At 55.5% G+C, this 19524-nt stretch overlaps 7 protein-coding genes across 7 annotated transcripts; 2 read left to right on the plus strand and 5 right to left on the minus strand.

Annotated features, from left to right (window-relative positions):
- Positions 1–599: 599 nt before the first annotated feature.
- On the minus strand, positions 600–905 carry BBA_05951 (uncharacterized protein; the record flags this gene model as incomplete). The annotated part of the gene is made up of 1 exon (XM_008601048.1): positions 600–905. The coding sequence occupies one exon, from the start codon at positions 903–905 to the stop codon at positions 600–602; it is 306 nt and encodes a 101-aa protein (XP_008599270.1).
- A 334-nt stretch (positions 906–1239) lies between these two features.
- Positions 1240–3991, minus strand: BBA_05952 (beta-mannosidase; the record flags this gene model as incomplete). Its single annotated transcript, XM_008601049.1, has 2 exons — positions 1240–3808; positions 3864–3991. 2 exons carry the CDS (start codon positions 3989–3991, stop codon positions 1240–1242), a joined length of 2697 nt encoding a protein of 898 aa, XP_008599271.1.
- A 967-nt stretch (positions 3992–4958) lies between these two features.
- On the plus strand, positions 4959–7140 carry BBA_05953 (fungal specific transcription factor; the record flags this gene model as incomplete). Its single annotated transcript, XM_008601050.1, has 2 exons — positions 4959–5188; positions 5247–7140. 2 exons carry the CDS (start codon positions 4959–4961, stop codon positions 7138–7140), a joined length of 2124 nt encoding a protein of 707 aa, XP_008599272.1.
- A 657-nt stretch (positions 7141–7797) lies between these two features.
- On the minus strand, positions 7798–10269 carry BBA_05954 (MIF4G domain-containing protein; the record flags this gene model as incomplete). The annotated part of the gene is made up of 1 exon (XM_008601051.1): positions 7798–10269. One exon carries the CDS (start codon positions 10267–10269, stop codon positions 7798–7800), a length of 2472 nt encoding a protein of 823 aa, XP_008599273.1.
- Positions 10270–11387: 1118 nt separating this feature from the next.
- BBA_05955 (dolichol phosphate-mannose biosynthesis regulatory protein) lies at positions 11388–11731 on the plus strand (the record flags this gene model as incomplete). Its single annotated transcript, XM_008601052.1, has 2 exons — positions 11388–11444; positions 11540–11731. The coding sequence occupies 2 exons, from the start codon at positions 11388–11390 to the stop codon at positions 11729–11731; spliced, it is 249 nt and encodes an 82-aa protein (XP_008599274.1).
- Positions 11732–12180: 449 nt separating this feature from the next.
- BBA_05956 (uncharacterized protein) lies at positions 12181–15656 on the minus strand (the record flags this gene model as incomplete). Its single annotated transcript, XM_008601053.1, has 2 exons — positions 12181–15406; positions 15571–15656. 2 exons carry the CDS (start codon positions 15654–15656, stop codon positions 12181–12183), a joined length of 3312 nt encoding a protein of 1103 aa, XP_008599275.1.
- Positions 15657–17203: 1547 nt separating this feature from the next.
- On the minus strand, positions 17204–18934 carry BBA_05957 (tripeptidyl peptidase precursor; the record flags this gene model as incomplete). Its single annotated transcript, XM_008601054.1, has 1 exon — positions 17204–18934. One exon carries the CDS (start codon positions 18932–18934, stop codon positions 17204–17206), a length of 1731 nt encoding a protein of 576 aa, XP_008599276.1.
- Between the last annotated feature and the right edge of the window lie 590 nt (positions 18935–19524).

The following is a 19524-nucleotide window of genomic DNA, read 5'->3' on the forward strand; positions in this document are numbered from 1 at the left end:
ATTATGTTCGGTTGATTTTCAATCTCTCTTTTACTTTGCTCTCCGTATTACCCATGGTCTTCCTGATTAGCGTCTTGCCCCGGGCTGCTGTGAGACCAAAGTAGCACTGGTTAGCTTACTGGGTCGCCCGAGGATCAGCCTCAGACACGCGTATTCAGACATAGCATCTCGAGATGGCATTTGACGCTCATATTCAAGTCTGTTTTTGGCAATTGCTCGACCTCAACCAAACAAATATGCACAACCCCAGAGCTGAGCTCTGGTGGTACTGGTAGTCATCATGTTCTAGTCTTGGTTGGCCGCAACTGATGACTGTTTGAGACACCTTCGCTGTTTGCGGCATGGCTCCCCTGCACCGCCATGCGCCGCAATCACGCACTCAGACAAACGGGGGGCTGGCGATTGGCAATTGATCTTGTTTCCATCCAATCACAAAGGAAAGAAGCACCGACTACTCAAAACGGTGATGGTTGCCCGAGATCGATTGAGTTAAAAGGACGCCGCACCAGAATCCCAAACGGAACAAGGTTGCTGCTGCGGGCGTTGAAGGAGTGCCGTTGAAAGCATGGCGGTGCTGGTGATCCTAGCGCGGTCAACCATCAGAGCATGCAACAACGGTCACGGACAAAGAAATGTCCTCTTGCACGCCCTCGCTCTTCGGTGTCTTCCCGGATGACATTGACCCCCAGGAGCACTTGGACCCTGTCCAACCCGATTGCGAGTGAATCATGATCGTCGCCAAAACTCACCTCAGGAAAGCCTGCTGTGCGACCAATGTAGTCACGGGTGGTGGGCGGCAGGCTGCTCGGCATCTCGTCGGACGAGGCGCCGCGGTGCGGAGGCGCTCCGGGCTGGAGGATATCAGCAAACGTCTGTCTAAGGGCCAGCGTCAAGTTGGGGGACATTTTTGGCCGGCTGTTTTGTGACAACACTATCATGGACTCGGCGACTCAGATGTCTGTCCGGTGCAGTGCAGACAGCACTGCTGCTGATTCCGGCAGTCTGGGTATTTGCCAAAATGCCACCAGGTCGTCTCGTTCGCGGGACCATTGATTCGCTCGTAATCGGATACACAGTGGCTTACACCGCGTTTGTGGTTTATGGCAGATTCACTTTAATTACAGGCACATCACTACTGGTCTCTCAGAGCGACGTATTCTCCTCATCTTCGTCTATGTTATCTAGTGATATCGTCTTGAATTCCTGGCTCGTTCAGGTCTCACAATCCAAACTGGAGACTCATTCAATGCTCAGCGATGGTCCACTGGCCTCAATATGCGTCCAACGCAACTGGCTGGGCTTCAACGGCCCAGCTACCTTGACCACTTGCTTCTCACCTGGCAATAGGTCGAACCCATTGTCACTCAATTTAAGTCCCTCGACCTCCTCAAAGACGAATGCCTTGACAGGCCTCTTCGCAGTCACGGCCACTTTGCCATCTACGTCAGACACATCAAACGAGACGCCACGGTCTGCCATGTCCAAGAATTTGACGGGATCTGGCCATGCAGTATCTGTGACAGCGGTGCTGCCTCTGTCAAAAGTCAGCCGGGCATGTACCACATACGGATCGTATTCATCTGTGTCGAACGGCCGAGACTCGTCTTCGGGGCTTTGAATGGACGCAGCGAGCGGGCCTTCCTCGATAATGCCCGTCGTACAGTTGGCGCCGACCGTGATGCGCCTCTGTATCGCAGGTTGCACATCCTGGCCCGTCCGCACAGAGATGAAACGAACCGTCACGATGGCGTCAACCTCGTCCATGCTGCTGCTGGAGGCCCAGACGCTAAATGTGCTGGTGCCCTCGCGGGCCGGCCGCGTCTGGTCGACCTGGCCGGTGCACAGCTTCGAGTTATCGTCAATGTAGTACCCCGTCTGCGTCCAGTCGTGGTACGTCCGCACGACGCCCACGTCAATGGGACGCAGTGCTCGCGCCACGGCATAGTACGCAGGCTTCTTGACAAGGTAGTAGTCCACGATGGCCCACGACATAGTCGGCCAGCAGTCGTTGAGCTGCCATACCAGCACGCCACCGCATCGCCGGGCGCCGGGCTTGCCCCAGTGGCAGCGCCAAGTCTTGTACGAGAAGCGCATTGCCTCTGCTTGAACGACCTGTGTGAGGTGCGTGTACGAGGCGAGGTCGGTGCGGACGCGAAAGTTCTCGGCAATGTACGTCATCATGCGGCGCTCGTGGCCGATACCCTTGTTGTGGAAGTCCAGCACCATGGAGCCTGGGTACAGCTGCGACGGCTTGGTCGTCATTCTCTTGATTGTGCTGAGGTGAGGATATGCCTCCATGCCGAATTCGCTGATGAAACGACCGCCGAGCTGCTCAACTTCTTGGTATTTGTTCAAAGCGCCATGCCACACTACAGATGTATTAGTACACAGCGATACACGTGGGGAAGAATACTTGCAGTTCCACTGGTGGATATCACCAACAGTAGGGTCAGCGGTTGGCTTCCCGTCTCCCCAGGGGCTGCTGGGGTGGTAAATATTATGAGGATCCTCCTCGGAGATGATCTTTGGCAGCAAATGCTCATAGATATACCGTGCCGGGAATGTTGACTTGCGCCAAGCCTCTGGATCTTTGTTTTCGAAATCATAGTCGAGTTGATAGCGCTCTTGGACCTGGTAGTCCTCGTTGTTGCCGCACCAGATGATGACTGCTGGTCGCCATCGCATTCTTTGAACCTGCTGCCTGGCCTCGAGCTCAAAATTCTGGAGATATGAGTCGTACGCCGGGTAGCTGGCGCAAGCAAACTGAAAGTCATGCCAGACGAGCACGCCAAGCTCATCACAAGCGTCCAGCAGAACATCGTCCTCATAGATGCCACCACCCCAGACGCGGATCATGACTTGATTACCCTCCGCCATGAGCTTGATCCAATCGTAGTAGCGCTGGGCCGGGATCTGGGCGAGGAAGCTATCAGCAGGGATCCAGCAAGAACCTCCGGCAAAGACATCGATGTTGTTGACGCGAAAGTAGAAGGACTTTCCGTATGCATCAGGTTCCTGAATGAGTGCCGTTCTTCGGAAACCAGTGAGTCGTGAAAGTGTATCCAACTCTTCGCCGCCTGACCCAATGATGCGAGCTGTAAGCCTGTACCTAGTCTGGGGCCCGTAGTTGAGAGGATACCAGAGTTTGGGAGCCTCTAATGTAAAAGGCAACTTTGCAATACCATCTTCTATTCGCGCGTCGCATTGCAAGATGACCTTGTCATCTAGCTTCAATGATAGTTGAGCTCTTACATCCGAGGAAACCTTGCCATCTATTTTGGCAAGGATTGTCCCTGTGCACGTTCGGAGATCCTCACTGACAGTGTTTTGTGCCCATACATCAGCGACTCTGGCAACGTACTGTTCAAAGAACACGGGCTTCCAAGGGCCAGCAGTCATGAGAATAGGACCCCAGTCCCAACCCCAGTTGTACTGCGCTTTCCGAACGGGAACCCGGCCCGCTTCTGTCTGCCGAACGAGAAAATCATGTTCATGACTGTGTTTTCTGACGAGCTCCCGGCCACGAAGCAGGGCCGAGTCAAAGATGATCTCGAGACTGTTGCTCTCTCCAGCCTTAACAAACCGCGAGACGTTGATTCTGTAGGAGACGAACATGTTTTCGGTTTCTAGGATTCGGTGCCCGTTAAATATGACAGTGGTAAATGTATCAAGGCCTTCGAAAACGAGATCCGAATTGCTTGAGGCTGTGGAGGCGGCAGGGGCGACAAACTCAACGCGGTAAATCCATGTCTTTTCGCCGACCCATTGCACAGCTCTCTCGTTGAAGTCGACAAATGGGTCAGGGATCCTGAGAAATCGAGGTTAACTCCTGAGTGATGATGTAGTTACAGCTGTCGTCCTACCTGTCGTTTGCCAGCAAGTCGACGTGGACCTGAGTCGGGACATTGGCTGCGGGGAGCCACTCGTCACTGGCCCAGCCCTGCTGCTGAAAGGTCCATCCGCGGATCAATGGTTGTCTGATGAGAGCCATGGCGAAGAAGGTGAAGGGTTACAAAGTATAAAGGTAAGCAGAGCAATCGGAAAGGAAACGGCAGCAGTTATATGACTACGAATTAAGACACCAGAATGAGACCTTCCCCACAAGCAGTGACGGTCGTTTGGTCCCCCACGAACCCGTTCCCCGCTGTGTGGGGGTTGCCAGTTGACCGAACCTAAGAGCGACGAGGAGGTGAGATATGAGATTATGTATTGGTAAAGACGAGAATTTGTAAAAATGGAAAACACGGTATTTGATGTTTCTTCCCTCTGATACAAGTTTCACTAGGTTTCCGGCGCCTCTATACATCAGCGTGACATGATGTTTCGAGAAGCTGTTGTTGGAGGTCCCTTTGCGTCGTCTTGCTTCCCCACAGATCGGGCTGCAGGGGAGCCCTAGACCAATGTGCCAAGGCTTACGGAAAAGCTGCCGCTTTTTATTGGAGGCCTGTCCTGATTTTGCATTCTTCAAACATCTTTCGCTACCGATATATCAACCATGTTGATAGCTATCCAGGACTGGCGACACTGAGTACCGTGGCCCAGGGTAGTACTATGCTACTGACCCCCACAAAGCGTTCTCAGGCTAGCGCCACAGCCCTTCCACACTCGACGACCCTTGCCCGGTGGCTGTGTGGCTTGAATGCCACCTTTGTTTTTGCCAGCCAGGCGAGGGGCGCCGTGGCTGACGACTACCGACTCCCACCAAAGATTGGTGACAAGCCCATTCTGCAACAGTCCATTTCCGATACCCTTGGCCATTCGATTTCACTTTTAGTCCACGCTCTTGGCCTCATACGGGCGGCTTGTCGGTCGTTTCTGCCGTCTCATGTCTTCTCTTCCAGAAGCTCAGTCAATGGTCGCCGTCGCCCGCGGCGTCTTTCCGTCTTAAGCTCACGCTTCCACCAGGCGACCCAATCCTGCGCCGGCATTCCTCTGCCACACGCAGGCTGCCTTGGCCAATGTCTTCGATGAGACTCGAATTGAACAATGGCCAGCAGTCACAGTCGTCTCCAGTCTCGCCTCCGGCCCAGCCGTCGTTTGGTCGTAGAGTCAATCGCTCGTGTATCGAGTGCACGAGGCGCAAAATTAAATGCGATGGCCGCTTCCCTTGCAGCAACTGCGTGTACTACAGAGCTGCCGAGGCATGCGAGTACCGTCAGAGATCTAGAAGAAACGCAGTGAGCAGGAGGTAAGCTAATTGCTGCCACTAAACTGCCCAAGGCCGCTAATTAATACAACCTTGCAAGTGCCTACGACGATGTCCTACTCAGGCTTAAGAGACATGAAGATATTATCCAAAGACTATTCCCTGGTTACGAACTGGCACAGCTTGAAGCCAAAACTCCTCCGGAGCTCTTGAATGAGCTTGGCATGCGCAAATTGGCAATTCAAAGCCAGTCATCTCAGAGCCAGCCACCACAGAGCCAGCCATCGCACCACGTGCCACTTTCTCACAAGGACAGTTCGAGCCACGGCGAGGATGACTCCGCGCCGCCCTCCGAGAATGGTGATGCTGCGCCTGAACCCCAATGGGACGAATCACTCGACCAGCGTGAAACTGTGGCCACCGACGACATCAACGCCATTGGGCTCGCCACGGACAAGCAGACGAGATCGTACCTCGGCATATCGTCCATGAGCGCAGTTTTTCGCGCCATATTCAGGCTTTATCCACCAACCAAAGATCATACAGCCGCTCGCGCAAGAGCTTGCGCCGCGGCGCCGCCGCCAAATCAGCTCGGCGTCCCGTTTCTCACACGAGATCCTGCCCTCAGTCTCCTGCGCGAACAGCGCTGTATCGATTTCTACTTTGACCATTTTCACGCAGTCACGCCACTCATAGACGAAGAAGATTTCCGCAGGCAGTACGCCACGGGCGGGAGACGGGATGGCTCCTGGCTCGGCCTGCTGAATATGGTCTTTGCCCTAGGAAGCATCGCCTCCGGCAGCGAGAGCCTCCACGAGGATTACTACAAGGCCGCGCGGGCCTCTTTTAGCCTTGACAGCCTGGGCTCCGGCAACCTTTACAGCTTACAAGCCCTATGCCTGCTCGGCGGCTTCTACCTCCACTACCGCAACTCGCCGAACATGGCCTACGGTATCCTCGGCGCCGCACACCGCGTCGCCCTTGCGCTTGGTCTGCACCGCGAGCCGCGGCGTACCACACACACATCCGACCCCGACGAGGCAAGACGCGTCGAGACGCGGCGTCGGACATGGTGGAGTCTGTTTTGCGTCGACTGCTGGGCGTGTGTTACGCAGGGTCGACCGACCTGTGGCCGGTGGGAGCCCGCAACCATGGACACGGCGCTGCCGGCCGCCCTGCACGACGACGACGACGCGGCGCTGTGCCTACGCGCGAGCGTCCAGCTGTGCCTCGTCTGCGACCGCATTCAGGAGCGCCTCGCGCGTCTCGCGCGCATCACCCAGGACGAGATCCTCGCGCTTGACCAGGACTTGCAGGCGTGGCACGCCAACCTGCCGCCGGTCCTCCAGCAAGTGGACACGGCGTCGACGCACCCGCGGGTGCAGGTGGCGCGCGAGTTTATCCGCACGCGCTACTTCAACGCGCGCGTCATCCTCGCACGATGCGCGGTGCTACTTATGGCGCAAAATTGGCGCCGGCGCATCGTCGAGGACCTGCTGCAGGACCAGCGCCGCACGCTCGCCCGCTGCTGCGCCGTTGCCGCCGACGCAATCAACGCCATCGCCCTCTACTGGACCCCGAACCGCTTCCTCGTCTGGGGCTCCGGCTGGTACCTCTTCCAGGCCTGCACCGTCCCGCTGCTCGCCATGGCCATGGAGCGCAATCTCGGCCGCGCGGCCGCCGCCACCAGCACGGGGGATGGCCCGACACTCACGTCCCGCCAATTCCTCGCCTGGCAGGAGAGCCTCGCCAGGGCACTCGGCGCGTTCTCGGAGATGCGTGCGTGGATGCGCGCCTCGGATCGCTCCCCGGACATTGTCGCGGCCATGTTTGAGGCCCTCACCGCGGACACGGACGCCGTTGTGCGCACCCCGTCGGCGAGCGATGGCGGTCTTGACCTCTTTGGCTGGTGCGACGAGCAGCTGACTGAGATGGACTGGAGCATGTTCCTTGGCGAGGATAGCGTGCCGCCGGATATGATGCCGCTGGCATGACGGCTTGCTACTCATATTTGTGCGGAGACTAAATACTATACTCCTACGGCGCAGCGGTTTGCCGGCGTGGGAGAGGCCTAAGAAGTCGCTGACTTACGTCACAAACGACTACGTTTCAAGTTTCGATTGTGATATATCCATATAGTTACCGTTGACTGTAGGCAGCACAGTAGCGATGGTCTTGTTTACAGACGCCATCTATCGTACCCCCCGGCCGGCACTGGCGTCACAGTATCACACCATCTTGGTAAGAAAGCTCACTCCCTCCCAGTTGGGATGAGCTTCAACCGTCTCATCGGTCATTGGGGAGGACGACGACCGCAAGACATCTGACCAGTATATAAGAAATAAAGAAATAATCATGTAACGACATAAACACCAAATGCTTCGTCTTGATACTATCATTGGAGTATCCTGCCATGTTTAAAGATTGGGGTGGCTTAATTGGCACCCACTATTGATGATTTATTCTTAATCATTCCAATTCAACTCGCTATTGATACATGGAAATTGCGATTGTGTGTAACACGATTATCCTCCTTTTCCCACCTCAATTTCTTCCTTATGAAGTCAGATGATGCTATCAAACGTACAAATAAACAAGACCGTATGGTTCCAAATTCCTATAATTTCTCTTCCTCTCCATGATTTTGATCCTCAACTACCACGACGGCCACGCTTGACCGGTGGCGGCGACCGCGAAACACTCGAGCTATTAGCACGCCTCCTCTTTGACGCCACGGGGCTCGACGACCGTCGTCTGCCGTTGCTGCGCGAGTCGCCGCGCGTAGCACGAAGCGGTGACCGGCTGCGGCTGCGGCTGCGATCCTCCGTCTTGATGCGGCGCGCGGGCAGCGGCGAGCGCGAGCGAGACAGCGAGCGAGAGTACGAGGGCGAGCGGCCCCTCTTGCGGGGTGGAGGACTGCGGCTGATCGAGGAGCTGTTGCGGCGCTTGACCCGGGGCGGGCTGGCGTCGCGAGCGCGGCTGCGGGAGGGCGGGGGCGAGACGTCGCTGTAGGAGTCGTAGGAGCGGCTGCGGGAGCGGGAGCGGCTGTAGGAGGGGGCGCGGCGGCCGCGGCGAGGAGGGCTGGCCGAGTATGAGGATTGGCGGCGGCCGCGACCGGCGTCGGAGACGGACTGGCGGCTCCTGCTGCGGCTGCGGCTACTATAGGAAGCGGAGCGGGAGCGACTACTCGAATATGACCGCCCACGGTTACGGCGTGAGGGTGAGCGCGACAGCGAGCGGCCGCGATCGTCGTCAATACGGCGCGGGCTGGGGGAGCGACTGTACGACGATCCAGTGCGAGACGAATAGCTCGACACCGAGTCGGAGTCGGAGTCGTCGCCACCGCCGCGGCGCGCCGCCGGTGCGGGAAGCGTCGGCTTGGGCATGTTTTGGAGAAACTCGCGCATCTCCTCGGTCAGCGCGCCGAGGCCAATGCTGGTAAAGTAGTTGATGGCGAAGCGAATGTTGCGGGCATTGTCCCTGGGGAAGAGGCCCTCGAGGCTGGGGCGCAGCACCTCGTCGGCCATGCGCGCCTTGATCTTGGGCAGGCCAATCTCCTCGACGAGGCTCTGGAACAGAATCTTGATGAAGATGCGGCTGCTCGACGTCGTCTCGTCCTCGTTGAGGCGAATCACGGAGAGGCAGTGCCAGCCGAGGGCGTCGGAGCCAAACATGTGGCCAAATAGCATGGCAATGTTGCGCAGCTTGTTGTTCTCGTAGCGGTGAATGGTCTCGTAGTACTTTTGGAACGACTGCTCAAACAGGTCGCACCAGAGGCGGTTGATCTTGGCGAAGCGCTCCGCAATTAAGCCAAAGAACTTTGTATAAGTCTTTTCTTGCGAGCAGCACTCCACAATCATGGACGGCATCTCTGGTTCTTGGCCCGCGGGCAGGTTAATCTTCATGAGCTTATGCGTGGCTTCTTCGGGGTCGGCGCTAGACATGATGGTCAGGTAGATGGTGCGGCGCAGGTTGACCAGGTCGGCGTTTGACTGATCCTTGATTTCCATAGCTTTGGTTTCTTGGTCATCCTCCTCGTCAGAGCTCTCATCTTCGGCGTCCTCGTCATCTTCGTCGTCGCTCGCTTCGCCGAGAATCTCTGCCTTGAGTCTCTTGTAGGCCTCCTCGTTCTCCTCATATTGCTCGTCAAACTTGAAAATGTTTAGGGTGTCCTGCACGTTGATTTCGCCATCAAGCTCAACTTGGTGTGTGATTTGGTCTTCTTCCTCGACGAGATCGAGCTCCTCCTTGACAGCCGGGTTGTCCTTGTAGCGGTCCTTGCGCACCTGGAAGAGGACCTCGATCATGTACTGTGTTCGCTTGTCGATGCCGGCCTCGTGGAGGATATTGCGGAACTGGTCAAAGACGGCATTGGCGATCGTGGGCCGCATTTCTTCGAGAAACTGACCAACTTCGCGGCAGAAGCCAACAGCAATTTCAACGCTGTCGTCCGTGGGCTTGTTGAGCAAGAGGAGGAGAATCTGGCCGGCAAGCATTTCGTGTTGCACCTGCTGATTGATCAAGTGTGCCAGAAACGTCGTGGACGACAAGCACACCGACTTGTCGTTTCGCTTGAAGCCCTTGCGAAACTGCATGACCAAGCGCTTGACGAGAAGCTCGCCGACCTGGGGTAGCTTGGTGTTGACAATGGCTGCCATGGCGGCATAGATGGGCGTGAAGGGCAGACTGGCAGCCTGTGCCTTCATGATCGAGCGGCAAAAGAGGCCGCGGCCGCGGATCAGGTTCTCACTAAACAGCTCGGGAACGATGTGCTTGATGTTGGCCGTATGGACCTTGTTGATGAGACCGTTGATACTCTTCTTGAGCGCCTCCCACGCCATGCGCTGGTACTCCTTACTGCTCTTGTCGGTAATCTGCGACTGCAAGGCACGCAGACGCGCGGGTGGAATGTACGTGCCTCCGGATCGCGACGTCAGGAGCTTCTCGTACTCAGCCTTGGCCGCCGCCTGCTTCTGTTCCTCAGTCGGGACGGGAGGCGGCGTGCGCGATCGCGGGCGGCCACCGGGACGGTACGAATCGCCACCGTCACGGCGACGAGGGTTGCCGTCGCGCTGGTCGCGATCGCGCTCGCGGCGCGGTATTCCCACCTCGGCCGACGCCATTCTGTGCCTTGGGCTAGGTAGACCGTCGAAGATGGGGGTTTCGTTCGCGGGGGGGCGCAAAGCGCTGTAGTGTCGACCGATAAATCACAGAGCTGCTCCTCCGTGACCCCACGTGTGGTTGGAAGCGATGAAAGAGCCGGAGGCAAAGGCAATACAGCCTATAAAGCGGTGATGCTTTTCCTGTGGAACTACGAGGCTGGTGATTTGCAGGCAAGAGGAAAAAGTCCATCGCAAGCGCCACAGCAAATTAAAGTGGACCCCAAAGCAGGCAGCCATCAGCCTCTCTACTATTACAACCTGTAATCGCAACGCTCGAAAACATACTCAAATTAATGTGTAAACATCTTGTGCCACATGAAGCGAAGGATCAATTGTCTTTTCTTAAGTTCACTGAAAAAGTAAAACCCCTTTAGACAGCCATCGCCAGCACTGGTGACGGCACGCGAGAGCTGCAAGGCTGCACTCGCAACCATAGCACAATTTTTGGAACTCGTAACGAAGGGTTCTATATATCACGCGGGCAATATACTTTGATTCATTTTGTAGTAATTTCCAAACCCTTTTTGCAAACGAGGCAAGTTTGGCTGTCTGGCACCTGTCAAGTCCAATGTATGCAAGTTAGCTGCGCCACATGTGGCTGTCCGCACGGCCACAGCTTCCCGCACGCGCCTCCTGAAAGTCGCGTTGAGCCCCAGATTTACTACCTACGGGAGTGGTGACCTTTTTTTGCTTGCGGCTACGTGTGAAGAAGCGCAAAGCTACCCAAGCTGCGACGACACACCAACACGACCCTTCTTCTCCCATCCCTTCCCTAACCACACGCTCATTTTACAGTCCACTCTATCTCTTGGGAGCGCATTGTATTCTTTCTTTCGATTCTCTTCACTACCATTGACTGTAGTCGCTCAAATTGCCTCTCTTTGCATACATAAAAATGGTTCGTCGGATCCTCTCCCCCGGGGGCCCCTAGTTACTGCCTTGTCGACAGATTGGCGCACACCCCCTCCTCCCTCGAAATGCGCCTCGCTAGGACGAAGAAGAACAGGCAAAAACGTGACACGCAAAGCTAACCTGGTGGCCTTTTATTATAACAGTTGGACAGACTTGTCGGTCTCGCCATGCTTGTGGCCGCCACCGTTGTCTTTGTGTACTATACCGTTTGGACGCTTCTAATGGTACGCACCAACCTCTCCTTTCTCCATTGCGCCCCGGGCGCATCACCGACTATAATTACAGCTCAAGACCAACGCTGACCTTCTTCTTCGCACAGCCCTTTGTTGATGAAGACCACCCGCTCCAAAACTTCTTCCTTTCCCGCGTCTGGGCCATCCGCATCCCCGTCATCCTCATCCTTCTCGGCTCCGCCGTCGTCGGCTCGTTTCTCGGCATGGTCATGATTCGAAGCAACCGCAAGAAGGCCGCCAAGGCCAAGGCTGCCGTCGCCAACAAGAAGAAGGCGTAAAACCCCTCCCGAATCGCAAAATGCTTGCCACGATCAAACGAAGGCCAGGACATGGTGCAGATAAACCACCCAAGAATCTACAACTCATAATATGGGAAAAGTCTGGGACAAAAGAAATGCCTTTTTTTTTGCGGCCAAACTGAATTGGTACTATTGGGGGTATCTAATATGGTTTCTATTCGGTGATGAACAGTCGATTCAGTTGCCGGTAGTAAGTCGTGCAACAAAACGAGTGTGTTACGTACCCAGAGAGGATAAAGATAACAGAAAAATATCAAGTTGAGAAGTCCACGCAACGAGTAAGGCATTGCGAGAAATAGTGCATCGTGTTTGTATAAAGTCCGCGCAATACCATTAGCAAAGGAGTGGCAAGCCAAAGACAAGTCCGGAAAAAGCACCAAAGTTCAAAACTCCATAACATTCCGCTACCGGGGAATTCACATGCTGAACTAAACCCTTTGGTCAGCAAAGTCAAGCACCTCGCAGTCGTCCTCGAAGAACCCGTCCTCATCCGGCTCGCCATGGCGACCACGGCGGCGTCTTGTTGTCACCACAATCTGCTCCTGGTCACCTATCTGCATAAGTCTCTCCATGGCAGAGGGCGGGAGCGCCTGACTATCATCGATGCCATTCGAGTCATCGTCTGCCGACGCCAGGATACCCATGTCCAGCATGTTGGTGGGAATATCGAGACCAAATGCCCAGACACTAGTATCCAAGTCACCAATTGCGCATGATTTTGGCTGCCGGTTCTTCTTCTTCTTGGATGATTGCTGATCATCGTCGAGGCTAGTGTCCGTGAGCAGCGTCGTCACGGGCTCCACCTGTCCATCTCTGGCATATTCATGCACAGCAACCCGGCGATCTGAATGGAAGGGTTGATATGGTGCGCTAGTCTCTATCTCGGCCTGCGGAATAGCAGAAATCATGCCCTTGTTTCGCTTGGCCTTGGCAGTGTGGCGGTTCAGAGTCATGGTGTTACCCGCATCCATTTCCAGGTCAGACAGGTCCATGTGGTCCTCTGAGATGTCACCATCCAGAAATCGCCGAACGATAGGCGCAAGCCGATCGCGGGGAAGAATGGGCACGTTCATATCCTTGTAGCGACTTGCGCGAGACAATCTCTTGTTCTCCTTGGAAGTGACGCGTCGACTGCGGCTAGGATACTTTCGCACAATACCGCCGCCGAGAGCATAGAGGTGCTGTGACTTGCGCGTGGAGTGCCATCTGATGCACTGCGAAGAAGGCAGACTCAAAATTGAAGGCAGAGAGACTCTGTTCTCGCCGGTGTGTCGAAGCTGGTTGATGGCGGAACCAGTCTTGCCGAAGGAGCTGCTAATGCTAGCGGCAATGACTCGGCCACCCTGCGCAGCTGTGTCCCTGAATGTGCTCGTCGTCACCACAGCACTGTTACTACTGCTGCGACGGGAACGAGCGACAAAGGGTTTTGCAGCTTGGTAGGCAGCACCGATAGCTCCAGACGCAATCGAAACGGCAGAACTCGTGGGCTCCGACGATTCGGCGCCAGCCGTCGGTGCAATCTTACGCCGGCGAGGCGGGGGCCACATGGAGGCACTGAATGGCATATCCAAAAGGTGCACAGTACCGCGTTCAGTCACCATTGCAATGTGGTCTTCCTGAGGTCCTGTCCAGGACACGTCAACGATGCGCGCGACAGTCATGCGAGAAAACTGCGCCACCTGCCTCACTAGCGTTCCGACATTAGAGCTTGGTGAGACGGATGCTTGAAGCGGAGTAGAGTGCGTATGTTGAATTCTTAACAAGTCCCAGACCGTTTGGACATCTCCCTTGGTGCTGGCCGTGAATAAGTTCATGGACGAAGGGGAGAAGGACAAAACGCTGCAGCCGCCGGGAGGCGCAAAGGTGGCCAGCGGATGAACGGTGGAGGAGAGAGGTAGTGCCAAGATATCAATGATGGAGACTAGCCCTGGATCCTTGGATGCGACGTTTCCGTTCGTGCCGTGTGTGGGCGGGAACTGTGTTGCATCTTGCTTGGTAGTCTGCGGGGCGGCCCAAAGCTGCTGAGGAGGTGATCGAGCTTGTTGCTGCTGAGTTTGTGCAGTGTTACCCTTGTTCCAATATGCGTTCCACGCCTGGAGCCCCTGTTTTCCAACCCATTTAGCTCCTTGAATAAGCTCCTGTGTTGTTTCTCGCATGATCTTGTTCACCATGCTGTCGGAAATTGGCAAATCTACAGACAGGCTTGACTGGGGTACATGAGGGGGCGCCAGTGATCCAGCACCGGGGCCCCGGCCGAGAATTGGTACAGGAAGATGGGCACGCAGAGATGTCTGCGATGAGGGCGCCGCAGGACAATAGGCAATCCAGCGACCATTGATTGAGACGATGGGAGTCTGAGGATTGAAGCGGACTTGGGCTGTCGACGGCATGACCTTACCTGGCTCCTCGACAACTTCACTCCGATAACTGTGCTGTAGACATGTCCACAGTTTTCCAATGCAGGCAAAGGCATGGCCATTTTGCGGCTCCGGAAGGTGCGTGTAAGCCCAGCACTCGCCTGTGTTACCCGAGCAGACCAAGATGGTTCCTCCGTCTGCCTTGATTGTGAAAGCGCCACTAGGCGAGGGAGGTTTGAAAAGGGTACTCGCAATAGACACTCCGGCGTTGACGGCGATTCTTGGGGCCTCAAGAAGTAAATCGACGGCCTTGGATGTTTTGAGGGAATAAACCTCGACAGTGGTCTGGTAAAAGTCGATGCTAGGTCCTGTCCGGTTGAAGCCATCCTGGTAGGTTGTTACCGATCTCGGACTGGCTCCGCCATCTCTCCTGAGATTGTCTGATGCATCCTGTGTTGCTGCATCACCGGTATTACGGGCCGGAAGCACAGGTCCATGCACGGTCACGGCAATGAGGGGTCCGATGGTGTCCTTGGGACCGAACGTCCAGGGCAAAATTTTGGCGGCATGCACTGTACCACGCAGTCCTCTGAGACATGCAGTAGGCTCCAGGCCTCTCTTGGTAATGACATAGACGTCCAGACCACCGTTGAATCCAGCCAGTACCACGTCATCTGAGCCAGCAGAAACATCATCCAATCGGGGCAGGGTGTCGAAACCAAAATAGAGGCCCTCGTCGCCGGCCTTGAGTCCAGTCTGTGGTCCCGAATTAATGTCAATATCCGGAGCGCCGTAGAAGTGCGCCTGGGGCTGGTGAGGGAGTGCTGGTTGCGCGGACAGGCGACCGTGCGGGAAGGGCGAGTGCATCGAGGTCGGCCTACCAGCACTAGCGCCTGCTCCGCGCGGAGGCGTCTCGCCGGCCGGGATCGGAGCATCCATGTGGTAGCTGAGCGGTCGGCGGTTAGGAGGGGAAGGGGATGCCGGGGACGGGGTCATGAAGTTGCGCTGGCCCCAGCCTTGGTGGAGGCGGCCAGAGTCCTCATACGAGGACGGCTGGGTCGGAGGCGACTCGCCCATCAGACTAATGAGATTGCCCGGAGAGCCGGCCATGGCACCACGAGCCCACTCGTTCACCATGCTTGGCGCGGTACTGGCGGATATGGCATCCAGCATGGGCGACACCTCGGCGTGGCCATTTGAGACCGCGGCGGGATGGAGATCCGGGGTATCGAGCGGTGACGACGCGTCCGAGGTGGGTTGGCTCTGGCTCGAGGCGGTGCTGGTAGCATGACCGAGTCTATCCATTACGAGAATCGAGTCAGCATGATGAAGAAAAAGACTTTAATAATGAGGGAATATTCTTTGTTGCAGATGCCGGGGTAGCAGGCAGACGGTAGACTCGAGGTCACGGGGCGGGGTGCCGGGGGACTAAAGAGAGGGGGGCAGGTCAGGGAAGCTCACGAGAACTGGGCGGCACCGTGCTCAGTCACCGCGGCAGTGATGCCTCCGGCAGCGGCTCTGGCACGTTTCTTGTCCTTTTTCGCCATGGTCACTATGCGCAGAGAGCTGGAGCTGTATGGCCCTGGAGGCCGAGACGGCCTTTCTGGTGTCACGATACGGTAGTTGGCGTAACGGGCATACAGCCAGTATTAGCTATGGCGGGGTGTGGTGGGTAGCTACCGAAGTTGCGACGCGATCTGATGAGCTTCGAGCCGGGTGGTATATCGGGATGCGGTGTGATATCTGGGAGATTGGAAAGCCGCTCGACGAGTTTGCGCGAGTATATACAGGTTTCGGAAGTCGGTTTCTTGCACGCGGGCTTGATTTTGCGTAAGCTATCAGAACCCTCGGAGGGGAGTCTTGGGGAACGGCGTGGGCTTCGAGTAGCAAAGGTGGCGGGGCAAACGGCGCAGCCGTAGCGACAAGTCGTCTATAAACAGTGAAGAGAAACGATGAAGATATGGACAAGTAAAGAAATCTAGTGAATGATCCAAGGGTCGTAATATTAAAGAGCGCGAGTGTTGTATTCTTTTCGTTTGTTGGAAGCGTTTGGAACTGGTCAGAGTTGATTGGAAAGGGAGTAGGGAAGATGGGACGCCAGCACGTCGAGGAAAAGGGACTGGGACGTGACTGATGTCACCTGTATGGGCGCTGACGGGGGATAGGGAGTCGTCAGGTGTCTGGGCCTACTGTGGCTCAGGCGCCGGAGCCTGCTGAAGCAAGTCCAAGCACGCTGCAGACGTCTCGTGGACCACTGAAGAGCGCTGAAGAAAGGGGGGGGGTTTTTCCGCGGGGCGTCCAATGCGTCTCCAAAGAGAATGTAGGTACCGAGTACCTATCAAGGCTGTGCGGCTTCTGCCCCGCGACCGGGAGGTGCGCTCTTTGCAGGTTGCTGCAGCCTACTGCACGCCCTTTTTAGCTAATTGCCGATTCGTCTACATGACAGCCCGCATTCAGAGTGTGCTAGTCTCTGGCACATGGGCTGCAGCGCTGGGCTCCAATGGCTGCGTGAAGAATGTATCTTGTACTTGGTGCTACTCAAGCTACCTATTATGACGTGCAGCTCGCGCCGCAGACAGCAGAGACCAGCAAGCCAGCGCCACCCCGCCGATTCGGCCAAGTGAGTAACAGGCGCAGGCCAAGCAGTTGCTCATTGGTACAAATTTGCCAGCTAATCTACTTTCAGCGTATCGGTTTCTGCGGGGCCCAACATGGACAATCACGTGGAGATTCCAGCCTCAAAGCCACACAATGCACTCATCGACACTGACATTTTCGGATCCCATGAGTCAATCCATGCAGTCATGACGACACACTGTGACCTATAGCTCATCTTGTGTTCGAGAATAGTTATCGGGTTGCTATTGAAAGCGGCATCACCTCGCTGCTCAAGTCATGACGATGAAATTACTCTCCGATTCTTACTACGCATATTCAATCATCTTCATTGTTCTGCACAAAGTCTGTACTTGGTATGCTATTTTTAAACCACTGTGTTACCCTTCTTCCCGGTACCGCGACCTGCTCTCCACACCTGGCCACCCCATTTCTGATACACACTTACTCTTCCAACATTATATTACCTCCTCGAGTTTTAGGCTGCGTATAGCAGCTTCATCAGTTTGCTAAAATCCCTTGGCTCTCCCAGACCAGTGATAGCGTCCCAGCCCTTCGTTGCCGGCCAGCCGCGGGCGGCAAAGTCGCAGTGGTAGCTGGTGCCCCTGGTAATATCAGAAAAGGCCGCCACGCCTTCCTTTGAGTAGAGCAACTCGTTGATGTAGCCCACAGACTGCTTGCCAGCCCGGAGACGAGCATCGTTGACCAGCGTAATCATAGCCGCAAAGACGGGGGCGCTGGCGCTCGTTCCCCAAATGTACTTGGACGTACCGTTGTGCATGACCCAGAAATTATCACCTACAATTGAGACATCGGGGATAGCGCGGCCGTTCTTGTTATAGTAGCCGTCGAGATGGCCGTCGAGACCCTTGATGTATCCGTCGGCGGCGCTCGCCTGCCACGAAGGGCGGTCAAAGTAGTAAGAGAATCCGCCAGAGGCAAAGTTGGCACCCTTCTGAGGGTTGCTTCCCTGGTGCGTAGCGCCAACAGTCGTGACCCAGGGACAGCTAGCAGGAAACGTTGGCATGGTGGTATTGGTGTTCCTGCCGTCTCGGCTACGACAATTGCCATCGTGGCCACCAGTAGATCCACCATCACCAGAGGCATGGACGATGGTGGTGCCACGCTTAGTCAAGAGACCGTACGCATCGCAAACACGCTTCGCATACTGCTTCGGGACGCTTAGCTCATCCTCACCATATGAAACTGACAGGACATGCGGGAGCTGGTCATCGGGCTTCTCGAGGAGATGGTTGATAAAGTCCAGATACGGCTCATTGGTAGACTTGTTTCCCTTGACTAGCTGCCCGTCTGGCTCAATCATATCTCCGCGGCCGCCAGTAGCATAATATGTGACTGCAGCAGGATAGCCAATGCCCATTCCATACTCGAGATCCAGCACAGCCTCGCTTCCGACCGGAGTGCCGGGGTCCTCGCCACCATTGACCTTTTCGACCTTGAAGTCGTAGTTGGTGATGTTAGTCTGCTTCGAAAGGAAAGACCTGACATCGTCATGATTGGCATGCAGTTCAAGATAGCCCGAGATGCCCAAGCGCGCGGGAGAGTTGCTATCGGGAGACTCATACGTAATGTTGTAAAGCTTCTTGAGACAGCTGATGCCGACACCGTCGTGGCAGGGAATTTTGGCGGCGGTCTGGTTCTGCTTGGCAGCATGGAAATTCGCAAGAGGACGAGAAAGGTGGACGTCATCACCTGCAGGTCTCATAAAGTTGGAAACCGGGTTGATGAAGCTGATGGAATCAACGAGCTCCTCAGGGATAGAGTACTCTTGGGTCCTAAGCTTGGAAACCTTGCCGTCATAGGCGTAGTGGCTGAAGTTGCCGCTCAAAAGCTTCTCAGCGTCGGCGACAGTGGTATGAACGTGAATCATGTCACGTTCCTGTCTGACATTGGAAATGTTCTTATCCTTGAGCCACTTCATGACTCTGTCGACGCAAGACTGGTCCGGAGCGCGTATAGCGCGCACCTCATCCAGGCTAATGTGCTTGCCGCCTTGGGACATCAAGGCCGGAATGTCAATGTTTGGCTGCTTGAGAGCAATCGAGAAGCTGACCTCCCCGGCAGAATCGACAACATTCTCCAACTGCTTCCAGTCTGCGGGAAGAACAGGCACGTGCTCGAGCACAACGCTGCGCGCGCTGGCACTGGCAGCCAGCGCAGCGACGAAGAAGGAGAAGAAGAATGACATGAGAGTGTTGCAATATGTGGCTTGAGATGGTTGAGAAGGTCGAGGAGCAACGTTAAAGGCTGGCCGACTTCTTTAATACATGCGATTGCTACAGGACTACGCACACGCAACACCGATCCGGAGAACCCAGTATTGCCGTCACGGCAATTGGCTCTCTCAATCGGGAAGCGCCTCTCAGCGATTGCTAAACGATGCGTGGCTCGGCTTGTTCGCGCAAGACCTGTCACTTGTCACTGCCTTCAAGGACCCAGCTAACGCTACTTGGCCGATAGTGTTAAGATAGAATATAGATGGAGGGTTATATAAGTGGCGTCCAGAAAAATGGGATTGGATCTTACGGTTCTGCAAGGGACAGGCATCGGCAGACACAAATGGGTAGGTCCAACAGAAGTATAACGAAAATTTTATGAGGGGACTTCTTTCTCGCGACATAGCACGAGTGCGCCTCCGGTCATGAATATCTGCCCGAGGAGATACATGAAAATTTTGACCCAAAGTGCTATATGCGGGACATGGATGCAGTTTTTATCAGTTGATGAATCTGCATGCGTCGGGCACTGGTAAATATCAGGCAGCTTGCCGGTATAAGT

The sequence above is a fragment of the Beauveria bassiana genome (genome assembly GCF_000280675.1).
Source record: "Beauveria bassiana ARSEF 2860 unplaced genomic scaffold BBA_S00016, whole genome shotgun sequence".
Taxonomy (NCBI): Eukaryota; Fungi; Ascomycota; class Sordariomycetes; order Hypocreales; family Cordycipitaceae; genus Beauveria; species Beauveria bassiana.